The sequence below is a fragment of the Dromiciops gliroides genome, chromosome 4 (assembly GCF_019393635.1).
Source record: "Dromiciops gliroides isolate mDroGli1 chromosome 4, mDroGli1.pri, whole genome shotgun sequence".
In the NCBI taxonomy this organism is placed as follows: Eukaryota; Metazoa; Chordata; class Mammalia; order Microbiotheria; family Microbiotheriidae; genus Dromiciops; species Dromiciops gliroides.
Window position 1 is genome coordinate 408,265,187 of NC_057864.1, and position 13,145 is coordinate 408,278,331.

Sequence of the window (13,145 nt, forward strand, 5' to 3'; positions counted from 1 at the left end):
AGCTCTCATAGGAAAACCCTGTACAAATAGGGATGATTGATTCCTCTCATAGCAGTCTTACCAGAACTGGTGTTTTGGGTTATTAGTATAGAATTCCCTACATTTAGTTAACTAAAATACTTTAAACATGTGGAAAACTCAGGGTTCAAGGTGACTAAGGGTAGATACCTTTTCTTCTTTTCTCAACCTTTCTAAAGAAAATGGCTATAGTTTGCCATCATGAGACTTGGAATAATACAACTTTGTGTGCAAAATATGTTGTAAGATTTCACATGTGTTTTAATCACTTAGGAAATTTCCTTATGCACCATTTATGACTAAAATAAAATACTGCTTAATGAGATAATTCATACTTGGCCTTGAGGGACTTCATCCTTTTTGTCTCTGTCCATCATAGGGATAGGCTGGATTCCAAATTTCTTCATTTCATCACCCTAGAGTAAAAGAAAAAAGAGGAAAAATAATGTTTTATCTCTTTATATATAATAAGTTGTGAAATTAAGGGAAAACAATTTTGGGGGTATAAATATCTTTCTTTTAAAAAATATATTTCCTTGATGATCCAGAAGCAATGTAGCTTGCTAAAAGATATATTTTAGAAAAAGTTCAATAGTATTATTCTTTATATATATATATATATATATATATATATTTAATTTAGCTTCCCTCATTTTGTCTTAAAATTTTTTTTAAGGTAAGTCAGAATTGCTAAAAATGTACCTATACTTTGTGTCTCCTTCCTCTAAGCTTAAATTAATAAGGGGAATTGGAAGAAATAAAAGGCCTCACAGAATCCTCAAGTTGGAAGTCAAAACTGTTTATTTAGTCCACAAGGAGAACCAAAAAGAAAAAGTAGAAGTGAATACTTGAAATGACATCAATGTCTTATCTTTCTTCATAATTTTCCAAATTCTCTTTCATGCTCCTAGTATACAGGTGAAAGAAAGCTACTGAGCAATTCTATTGGAGCATAGACATGAATTTTCTGAATAATAATAATAAGCTGATATTTATATAGAGTCTTACAGTTTGCAAAGTACTTTACATCATTTTATTCAATCCTCACAATTCCTCTGTGAATATGTAGGTGCTATTAGTATCCCCCATGTTGTGGATGAGAAAATAGGCTGAGAGAGTGAGGAACTCAGGATCACAAAGCTAGTGTCTGTAGCAGAATTTGAACTCAGTTTTTCCTGACTTCAAGTCTAATGCTCTATCCACTGTGTACCTAGCCACTTATAAGCCTTTTGTTCAAGCTAATAAGAATGTGATATGATCTATATCTATGAACTATTACATTTTCCATAAATTTATGTTACATGTAAGTAGTATAAAAATAAAGTTCATCTATTAGGACTTCTGTATTATTTTAACTAGATATATCCATTGCCTCATGCCTCTGTGTGTGTGTGTGTATGTATTTATGTATGTGTGTATATACACACATACTTGTATATACACACATGCACATACAAGTGCATATTCAGATAATTCAAAAATTAAAATTAGGGTTCCATAAAGAATCACAGGACTGTAATCCTCTGGCATACACTTTTATTTTCAGGCAAATTTGCACTCTAAACATTTCTAACTAATAATTTTTACACTAGTATAGAATAAAATTACATTATCATTAAAAATGGATAGTGATACACATAGTATCATACTTAACTTGGCACCATTATTGGTACAATAGCATTTTTTCTTTTTTCTTTTTGGCAGGGCAATGTGGGTTAAGTGACTTGCCCAGGGTCACACAGCTAGCATCGTGTCTGAGGCTGGATTTGAACTCAGGTCCTCCTGAATCCAGGGCCAGTGCTTTATCCACTGCATCACCTAGCTGCCCCGGTACAATAGTATTTTAACTAACAATGTTTTTAAATTTTACTATAATTATGGGGAAAAAACACCTGACATATTTCAGGGATCTGAAATAAAAACTATGCAATTTGGAAAATCAAGGATTTATTGAGTACAGGATATATTCATTATTTTATAAGCTATGATTATTTTCCTGTAACTAAAGCAATTTTTTCTAAAAGAACTTATAGCCTAAGTGGAAAGGAAATGATAAGTTTTAATCTTATTTCTTTCCCCTTAGAATTTAGTCATATTCTCTCTTGCCTTAACCTTTGATTCCCCATTTGAGGCATATAAAATAATTTCAAAGACTTTAGGCCTCATATTTCCTTTTTCTTCAATAGTCAGTAATTTCAGTTTCTCAAACATTTCATGATGAAGATGATGATATTTTTTGCTACAGGGAGTGAACTCTCTTAGACCAACTCCATCAAATTCACACCATAACAGTATCCTCTACCTATCTGACTATAGGATAGGATGGTAGACTCCAATGTCTCCCAAAGTCATTCTTTAAAGAAGAGTCCTAGGGCAGACACCTCTTCAAATCCCATCAAACTGCACCTCTTCGACTAGTCTCCATCATGCCCTGGACTTACCAGTACCTTCCCTCTCTCCCTCTTTTCAGCTTCCTTTAGTATGTTGTCTACTCCCACTAGATAGTAAGCTCCCTGAGAGTAGGGACTGTCCTTTTTTCCATATTTGTATCCCCAGCACTTAACATACTTGCTGACATGTAGTAGACATTTAAAAAATGTTTACTGAGAGTAATAATAACATAGCAATTGTTATGTTAACTCAATTGATCCTTACAACAACCAGGTGAGGTTGGTGATATTGCTATCATTTTATAGAAGAAAAAACGGAAGCACATTAATATCCACTGTGCTACCTAGATAAATCTGCCTTAATTTCTCCATACTTCATACAATAATTTTCAGTTCCCTACAAGTCTAAACCAACGTATAATATACTTGGATGATGATATTACGGTCCCCATAAATTATATTCCTTGTTATATTTTCCAGTATAATCTTCTTTATAAAACAACAATAGTATCCTAAGGTCTTTAAAAACACATAGTATGTTTCCCTATGATAAAGTGCTGGAGATATTATATGTCATATCCTAAACAAACTATAACTCTGTTATTATGGAACACCCTTTTATATCTGATTAATCTTTTAGTCTTGTCAAAGTAATTTTGAATTTCAATAAGGTTTTCCAAAATGTGAGCCACCTTGTTATATATTGGTTTTAGTACCAAACCTGAAAGATTTGTACTTTTTTTTAACCTACCAAGTTGCTAGTATAAAAACTTACAATACTCTAAAAAAAAATGTTACATATGGTTTCCTGCTAAATTAACAGTGAATAACAGACTATTTCCTTATCAAGGTAGATCTACCACCAAATATTTTGACTACAGGAGGATCTAGAAAAGACTGGAGTCAGGGCAATTTGGTTTCACATCTTTCTTATTCTTTCCATTTTTTTATATTTTAAAAAAGGAAGTCATGACTTCTGAGCTTCAGTTTTCTCATTTATAAATCAGGAACAATTATGATTATAATAACACCTAAAGTACCTTCCTTAAAGAGAATGTTGTGAGGCCTTAGATAACATGCAAAGCACTTTGTAAACTTTAACGCACACTGATCTTTGTTTTTATTTTTGGTTTAGATTTGCAATTTAATTGGCATGGGGAACTTTGAGTGTATCAACTCCCTCTATAAATGCAGGATTGCAATTTAAATATAATTTGTAGTCTTAAAAATTTTCTCAGTGCATGAAGTAATTAAGCCTCTTAATTATGTAAAGCCAGCCTGTTTCAGAGAAACAACTTTAAACTCAAGTCTTCCTGAATCCAAGGTTGGGTCTCCAACTGTTATGCTATGCTGCTTTTCAAGAGATGGGAGTGATGAATGGGAACTAGTTAACTGATATAAGTATACTCTGGCTGGAAGGGTATCTGGAACTAAACTACTCTTTGCATGGGTCTTACTTACCATAACAGTCCTCCACTCAATAAAGTCCAATGGTTCCCTATTTTTCCCTAAGATAAAAGTTATGCTTTTCTATTGCCTATATTTATATTCAGTTGGCCTGTAAGTGAACTCTTAAAAGATCCTTCATGTGGCATTCAAGATCTCCCACAATTGGAGGCCAAACTCCCTTTAAACTTTTTTCTCAAACTACTATCCTCCACGTGTAGCTCCCTTACCTTTCAGTCAAATTATATTTGTAGCAGTTACTAGCTTTCATTCAGCCCTCTTACGAACTCTATGAATGAAAAGGTGGGCTACAGCAACAAGGAATTGTGGGGTGCCCTTTTGTTATGGGTGTTCTCTGCACGTGTTTCCTTGATATTTCGAGTTTGTGCTTCTCATCATAAACGCTGCATAAATTTGAGAGAGAATATGTCTCGGATTTTTAGGTGAGTGTTTTTTTTTTAAACAGTTCTTATTCATACTTTTGCAGCAAATCCCTTTTCTAAAAGCAAATGGTTGATTGCCAAAGGAAAGCATTCCTGTGGGAGCTAAGAACAACAGTACTATCAAGACGACCTCTCAGGGTTGCTTCCAAAACACTAAGAATAGTGATGAGTTATGGGACAGGAGTGGTTCCTGAAGGGGTGCTCTACTGTGGGAGCTTCAAACAGGATGATTCTGGGACCCAGAGCTTTTACAAAAAAACCACCAGAAATTCTCCACATGGTTATCCTCATTTTCAGCACCCACTATGAAAATAGTATTTAACCTTGCAGTTCCCTTCAAAGGGTGTTGGAGACTCCCCCAGGTCCCTAGACCTCTCTTTGAGATTTGTGTTGCCTTAGAATGTAATTTACAGTCTCTTCTGATGTATTTCCTTAAAGTTTAGACAAGTGTTGTTGTTTTTTTAAGTACTTAATATTTGTTGTGTTAATATAACCATTTGATATTGTCCAACTATGCTCCCTTCCTCTTTTTGGAGATGGGTACTTTTAAGCTGACCTAGCATTGTCATGCTGTGAGATCTTTAGGAACCACAGGTCCATAAAATAAGGTTTGCTGGCTGGACTAGAGTATCCAAGTCATATATAGCTTCTGGGAGTTCTATACTTCTGGTGTTTCTGAGTTGTTTTTATTTTTAAATTAGTCTACATATTGAGGGGTGAATTTGGATCTGCAGTGGAATTCCCTATATGTTTTATAGATATCTAGAAGACTTAAGGACAGTCCAAGGTAAAAGAACCCTGAAGAAATTTTTGTCTTACTTTCCAGTGGAATTACTTTATATGTGAAAAGATCCCTATAGATAATTCTTGTGCCCTGTATATGATACACACCTGAAGATGTTTTGTCAGGACTTTCTGTTCCTTGGAGAAATTTTTGGTAGCCTATGTTACAAGTTCTAAGAAGAATTCTCTAAGATCAAACCTGGCATGTATTATGTATCTGTGTGCTTCCAAAGAGGGGATTTTGGCAGAAAAGGGAAAGGATGAATGACTCAGTCTCCCATGGTCCCAGTGCCAGTTCTCCCCTCCTGCAGCACTTGGTACTTAAGCCCAGAGTAGAAAAACTTTTCAATGGAGAGAGAGAGAGAGAGAGAGAGGAGTTATGTTTCCTAGTAACTGCTGAGTCCAGAGGATCAGGGTTGCTACATAAGCTTAAGGTCCACATCAGAACAGACAATAACTTATAAGAATTTTATAAAATGTTACCTGATGATATCTGTTTAAATTTTATCATCATGTATCTGAAAGTATGGAAGTATCTTAAAACTTGACCTATTGTGAACTGTGACACAAGGACTTTTCTGAGGTTTCTTAAGCTAAAGGTATTGAATAATGTACAACTGGACAATGCTTAAGCCTCTCCCAATCACCAGATAACAATCCTGAATTGGTGACTTTGGACTTAAAAGATCTCCAATTTATTTGCTGGGAACATAAAATATTTAATTCTTTGTGTATACTATTCTTAAAGATAATTAAATCTAGTTATCAAAGAAAATACCCATGGAGACTTATAAGCAGCAATATTAGAAATCTAGCCCCTTGGTGCCCTGAGAGTAAATAGTAGCTGTCCTTTGCAACTGTGAATGCAAAGTTGGGTGAGTGGCCCAACATTAGGATTTATAATCATAAGAGGCATTTTAAAAAGTAGAAATCATTACACAAATGCAGTGCAACATTATTAGCTAACATTTAGAATCTTCAAAATTACATTAATGTTTCCTGGCTATTCTTCAATCAAAAACAAACAACAACAACAACAAAAACAAAAACAAAGCAAAATTACCCATATTTTCTTACTCTCTTCCCTTCTCTTCCACTTTGTTTTCTTTTTTCTTCCCTTTTTTCCCCTTCCCTTCTCTTTCATTCAATTCACTTACTGATTGACTACCTCTCATCTGCTGTGCCTTCTGGTGAATAAGAGGGTTGAATAGATTTGGCCCAGTTTTTTAAAAAGCATAAATTTGTAGCAATAAAAATAATTAGTGGAATAATTGACTTTTAAAGTCATTTGTACCAAGACTTTCCTTAGCATGGGTCTTAGATAACTCCTTTCAAAGGACGTCCTAGGGCTATAATAATTAACATGAAGGATATAGGAAAATGAATATTTAAATATCCATTACATTCTAGATTTTCTAGTTTAGATGACAAACTTAGTTGTTAGCTACAGAATTACAATTAATAAAATGTATGTCTTGGACAACAGTATATACTTTCCATGGCATCCAAAAATGTTCTAAAGGATACTCATATAATGTAGTCCAGACAAACAAGTTTCAAAAAATATGCAATTTGCTTTTACATTGTTGTAAAAGCCTAATCATAACATTATCCAAATTTTTTTCAGCTGAGGGATTTAAGACATGCATATTTGAAATAACTTTACTAAATGAGTCTGACAATAACTAGGCTTTATGACAACACACACACACACACGTGTAGAAAACCCAATTACAAAAGGCATCCAGCATTCCAGAGAAACAGTTACATGACATGCAACCAACTGAATGATCACTACTCATACAACAAGAATTCCTTGGCTTGAATGCTAAAAACAAATTCAAGTAATGTAAAACTTTTTGAGTTAGAATTGCAGATGAACAATTTGCTAGTTTTTACTTCTTAAGTATGTTCCTCTTCCTAGGTTAATTTTATGTTAAATCACTGGGTGTCAAATATCAAACTGCAGATATAATTTTCCTAAAAGATCAAGAACGAGAATGTACAAAACTTTGGAAAAATATTTTTCAGCTTTCTAAGCCAGTAATGTTGTTTTTGAGTGGACTCATATAACCTACTCATGTAGGTTCCAAGTATATTAACTGTTTAGGCAACTTACATTGTAAATTTAGGAATTAAAAAATCGAATAACATTTCTGATAGGAAAGATCATGTAAGCAAAGAAGAGAGAGAACTAAAGCAGTAAAAATCTCACTTTTCAGCAGAGTATTTTTTTAAGTCTTTTTCTGGGGGGGGATAGGGCAGGGCAAAGAGGGTTGAATGACCTGCCCAGGCTCACACAGCTAGTAGGTGTCAAGTGTCTGAGGCTGTATTTGAACTCAGGTCCTCCTGAATCCAGGGCCAGCACTTTATCCACTGCACCACCCAGTATTGAGTATTTTTAATTAATTCTCCATTCCTGCTACAGGACTCACATTCTCTAAGTTCTATTTATCTTTGCCATTATTATGTGGCAATGCAACAAAATCATTTTTATGAACAATTTCGGTGGAATAAGCTTTTTCAGATAGGGATCTAGTATACAGCGTAGAAAAGATCTAAATATTAGGTGAAGAAAAGGAATAATTTTCATCTACTGAGTTACAGAAATTCTTTCATTTGAACCAATTAATCTTATATACTAAAGATTGTCGTTAGAATTTCCAATGTAAAAATAAACTTATCCTTAGTATGTAGATTAGTTACTATTTTATCTTAGTAAAGAATAGCTGTTATGGGTAATAATTTTAAAATTAGTATTAACATAAACAAACATACTTTTAAATAACTGTAATATATTTAACTCTTTTCTCAAGTTTCCATACTTAGTATTATCTTTGTAGGCAAGAGAAACATATACATACCTCAGCCCAGAACTCCGCATATATGTCATTAGCTGTCAATCTTGTAACTGGCCACAGCTTTGTTACGGAACAAAGGTCACAAGCAGTCATCATTAGACCAATTACCCGGTCTCTATAATACAATAATATAAAATTGATTAGATGGATGCTAATTTATAAACCTAACAGAAGTTTCAGTAAAAACTTTTTTTTTATTTTTTAAAAACTGAAATAATGAATAACGAGAGAAATACATTAAAATAAGAATTTAACATTATAATGCAATCCAAGAAAGAAATTGGCGCCCTGAATACTTACAACTATCACTTGTATTTTGAACACAGGTTCACAACTTTAATGTCATCTTTGATTTCTCATTCTCACTCACCCTTCATATCTAATCAGTTGTCAAATTGGGTTACTTCTAATTCTACAACGTCTCTTGCATCTATTCTCTTCTTTCTACTCAAAGAGCCACTGCCATGGCGAGCTTTTACCACCTCTTGTCTGAAATGTTACAATAGCCTCCGCAGAGATGTCCTTGTCTAAAGTATCTCTGATCCAATCCATATTCCACAAAGCTACCCAAAGTGATTTTCCTAAATCAAATCCTCAAACTCTTGTGACTCCCTCTTATTTCAAGGATCAAATATAAGCAAATTCCTGTTTGGAATAGGAATAGTGACCTGGCTGCAACCTAATTTCTAATCTTATTTCACATGAAAATGCATTATAATTTAGATAAACTAACTTTCTTATTGCTGTTCATTTATCTCTGTTACCTACAAATGTGCCCCATGCATGGAATAGACCACTGCATTTAAAAATTTTTAGAATCACTTTAGAATCTTTTAGAATCACTAGTTACATTTTAAGACTCAGCTCCAATGCTATTTTCCACATGCTTTCCTTGATCTGCCCAGCTTCTAATGTATGGCCTCTCAAATGACCTATCCCAGATTTTTTTTTTTTAATAAGTAGTGGTATATACACTGACACACACAAATAGGTACCTGAATGTCTCTTTGTAGGATAGTGGCAAGCCTAGATTCTCAAAGGCTATGCTATATAGTACAAACTCTGGTAGATTCTACAATGCTGGAAAGACACTTAGAATAAATAGTCTCCGGAATGGATAAATTCTGTTTTCCAAAGACTAGGCTAGCTAAATCTATGAATCACACATAGCATCCAAAAGCTGGTGTTGGTCAGTTCTCTAAGCATGCTATGGAACTCACAACATGGTGTTCACGGCCATGTCTCTAAACTGCATGTTATTTTATCGTGTTTCATATTTAGAGAAGTTACTCGAACGGTCAGTGGCTACTCTGAGAATACTATAATTGAATGACTAGGGGTCTCTGTTTCATATGGTTGCAAATTCACATTGGTTCATAACTTTAAAATGAGTTAATATATGTTATCTAAATTTGATGTATATTAAAATATGCATTTTAAGATGAATTTTTGGTTCAGTCTACCATCTTGACACAGAATATTAACTGATAAAAATTTTTCAAGTACAATTTTCAATAGATTTAGAATAAAAATTGTTATGTGGTAGAATTTACAGACCTATGTGTTTGTATTGAAAAATAATTATAGTTTACAGAATCACTACTAGTTTTCAAGAGTTTTAGGATGTTTAAACACAAGCTTACATAAAGCAAGGTATGTAATTCCCAATTAAAAACAAAAATATAAACTATAATCCCATCAATAAATCATTTACCGATGAACTATTTTCTATTTTGAATTATTTTTTAAAATAGCAGCATTTAAATCCCACATTAAGCCATTGAGCCTAAAGTCACCATGGGATATAAGGCAAGGGATAGACACAGGAACAGGGACTAGACTTAGGAGTTCACTGGAAACTCCCAAAAAAACAAACACCCTCTCAGCAGGATATAAAATAAATCCACATAAATCATCAGCATTTCTATACATGACCAACAAAGTCCAGCAGCAAGAGATAGAAAGAGAAATTCCATTTAAAGTAATGGTAGATAATATAAAATACTTGGGAGTCTACTTGCCAAGACAAACCCAGGAACTCGATGAACACAACTACCAAACACTCTTCACACAAATCAAATCAGATCTAAATAATTGGAAAGATATCAATTGCTCATGGATAGGCAGAGCTAATATAATAAAAATGACAATACTACCTAAATTAATTTACTTATTCAGTGCCATACCAATCAGACTACCTAAAAATTATTTTATACAGCTAGAAAAAATAATAACAAAATTCATCTGGAAAAACAAAAAATCAAGAATATCCAGGGAAATAATGAAAAAAAATTCACAGGAAGGTGGGTTAGCGGTACCAAACCTGGAGTTTTACTATAAAGTAGCAGTCATCAGAACTATCTGGTACTGGCTAAAAAATAGAGTGGTAGATCAATGGAATAGGCTAGGTTCGGGAAATGCAGTAGTAAATGACACTAGTAATGTAGTGTTTGATAAACCCAAAGACTCCAGCTTCTGGGATAGGAACTCAGTATTTGACAAAAACTGCTGGGAAAACTGGAAGATAGTATGGCAGAAATTAGGCATAGACCAACATCTTACACCTTATACTAAAATAAGGTCAAAATGGATACATGATTTAGACATAAGAGGTGATACCATAGGTAAATTAGGAGAGAAAGGAATAGTGTACCTATCAGATCTTTGGAAAGGAAAACAGTTTTTGACCAAACAAGAGATAAGAGTATATTATAAAATGCAAAATGGATGATTTTTATTATATTAAATTAAAAAATTTTTGTACAAACAGAAGCAATGCATCCAAAATTGGAAGGGAGGCAGAAAGCTGGGAAACAATTTTTGAGACCAGTGCTTCTGATAAAGGCCTCATCCCTAAAATATATAGGGAATTAAATCAAATTTATAAGAATACAAGTCATTCCCCAATTGAGAAATGGTCAAAGGATATGAACAGGCAGTTTTCTGATGAAGAAACCAAAGCTATCTATTCCTATATGAAAAAATGCTCTAAATCTCTAATGATTAGAGAGATGCAAATTAAAACAACTCTGAGGTACCACCTGACACCTATCAGATTGGCTAAAATGACAAAAAAGGAAGATAATAAATGTTGGAGAGGCTGTGGGAAAATTGGGACACTAATGTATTGTTGGTGGAGCGTGAGCTGATCCAACCATTCTGGAGAGCAATTTGGAATTATGCCCAAAGGGCAATAAAGCTGTGCATACCCTTTGACCCAGCAATCCCACTTTTAGGTCTTTTGCCCAAAGAAATCATGGAAGGGGGAAAGGGACCCACATGTACAAAAATATTTATAGCTGCTCTTTACGAGGTAGCAAGGAATTGGAAGTTGAGGGGGTGCCCATCACTTGGGGAATGGCTGGACAAGTTGTGGTATATGAATACAATGGAATACTATTGTGCTGTAAGAAATGATGAGCAGGAAGAATTCAGAGAAACCTGGAGGGTCTTACGTGAGCTGATGATGAGTGAGATGAGCAGAACCAGAAGAACATTGTACACAGTATCATCAACATTGAGTGTTGACCTACTGTGATGGACTATATTCTTCTCACCAATGCAATGGTACAGAAGAGTTCCAGGGAACTCATGATAGAAGAGGATCTCCAAATCCAAGAAAAAAAAAGAAAGAAAGAACTGTAGAGTATAGATGCTGATTGAACCACATTATTTCTTTTGTTTTGGGTGCTGTTGTTTTTTTTTTTTTTTCTATTTTGAGGTTTTGCATCACTGCTCTGATTCTTTCTCTTGTAACAGGATTAATGCAGAAATAGGATTAATGTTATTATGTGTATATATATATGTGTGTGTATATATCTATATCTATATGTATAGAGATATATAGATATAACCTATATCAGATTACCTGCTGTCTAGGGGAGGGGGGAGGGAGGGCAGGGAGGGAGAAAAATCTAAAATTGTAAAGCTTGTATAAACAAAAGTTGAGAACTATCTTTACATGTAACGGAAAAAATAAAATACCTCATATATTAAAAAAAACAAAAAACACCCTCTACCAATACAAGCTGATATTTTTTTTGAAACTAAATCTTAAGAGAATTTCCTAGAGCAGGTTAGGTGATTTGCCCAGTCACTCAGCCACTCTAAGTTAGTAGCAGAACTTGAACCCAGGTCTTCCTAGCTTTGAGGCCTTCTGTACTATAAAATACTGTTCTGGGACCCATCATGAATCCAACCAGTAGGTATGAGAACTTTACTGGGTCTACTAACAAGAAATGCTCAACACTATACATATTTTTCAGCTAGACCTCACCATTAAGAAGAGCAAGGATGGAGTCTGAGAAATGTTCATGAACAAGACTCAGAGTAGTGGATCTTTTGGTTACTAAAGACCCAAGAATTTCATATCTCAGTTCTGTGCTGGCCAATACCTACCCTGTGGCTCGGCGAGATTGAGTAGATTGGTATTTTGTTTTGATATCATGAATAAATGTTATTTGGGGAATCAGTGAGGCAAAGTCAGATCATCCCTCTGAAGCATAGATCCTCACCTAAAAACAATAAATATGGCATCCAGGATAAGCAGCACCAAGCATGTGCTCAAATCAACATCTCTCATTGGCTGTCTCAGAGACATCTCAAACTCAACATATTCAAAACAGAATATATCTTTCCTTTCAAAGTTGCTCCCATTATTATTTTAAAAAGCACATTTTCTCAATTGGTATAAGAAATAGAATATATTGTCCTTATATATGATTCTTCTAACAACCTGATAAGACTAGATCTTTATGGGAAAGAGAAAGAAATGATATACATTTCCCTCATCCAAACATTCTAATAATAATAATAATAATAATAATAATAATAATATGTATACAATTCTATATTACAATCTTCTGTTTGTGGAAGGTACTGCAAAAATGTTATATTAAAGAAACTAGGGCATTCTAAAGATGCCCAGAAACATTTACATTTCTTTTTGTAACACAGAGTGATACTATATGTTGCTCTCCAACTATTAAATCCTAGAAAACTATGGGTATAATAGGAATATCTGATACATAAAGTAATTTAGTATACAATGCTATAGAGATAAGTCAGGGTTTCTCAACCTGGAGTTCTTGAACTTATCTATATTTATATCTGTATGCATAGAGATAAGGATATATATATATATATATATATATATATATATATATATATATATATAGAGAGAGAGAGAGAGAGAGAGAGAGAGA

The 13,145-nt window shown here is 33.9% G+C and overlaps 1 protein-coding gene across 5 annotated transcripts in view; it reads right to left on the reverse strand.

The window, feature by feature from the left end:
* Positions 1-13,145, reverse strand: part of PDE10A (phosphodiesterase 10A) — an 887,116-nt gene that overhangs the window by 27,180 nt on the left and 846,791 nt on the right. For all 5 annotated transcript variants that reach the window (XM_044000217.1, XM_044000218.1, XM_044000216.1 and 2 more), the window contains 2 exons: positions 7,945-8,056; positions 354-434 (listed from right to left, as the gene is read on the reverse strand). In XM_044000217.1, coding sequence (XP_043856152.1) covers positions 354-434; positions 7,945-8,056 — 193 coding nt within the window. The remainder of the gene's footprint in view (positions 1-353; positions 435-7,944; positions 8,057-13,145) is intronic.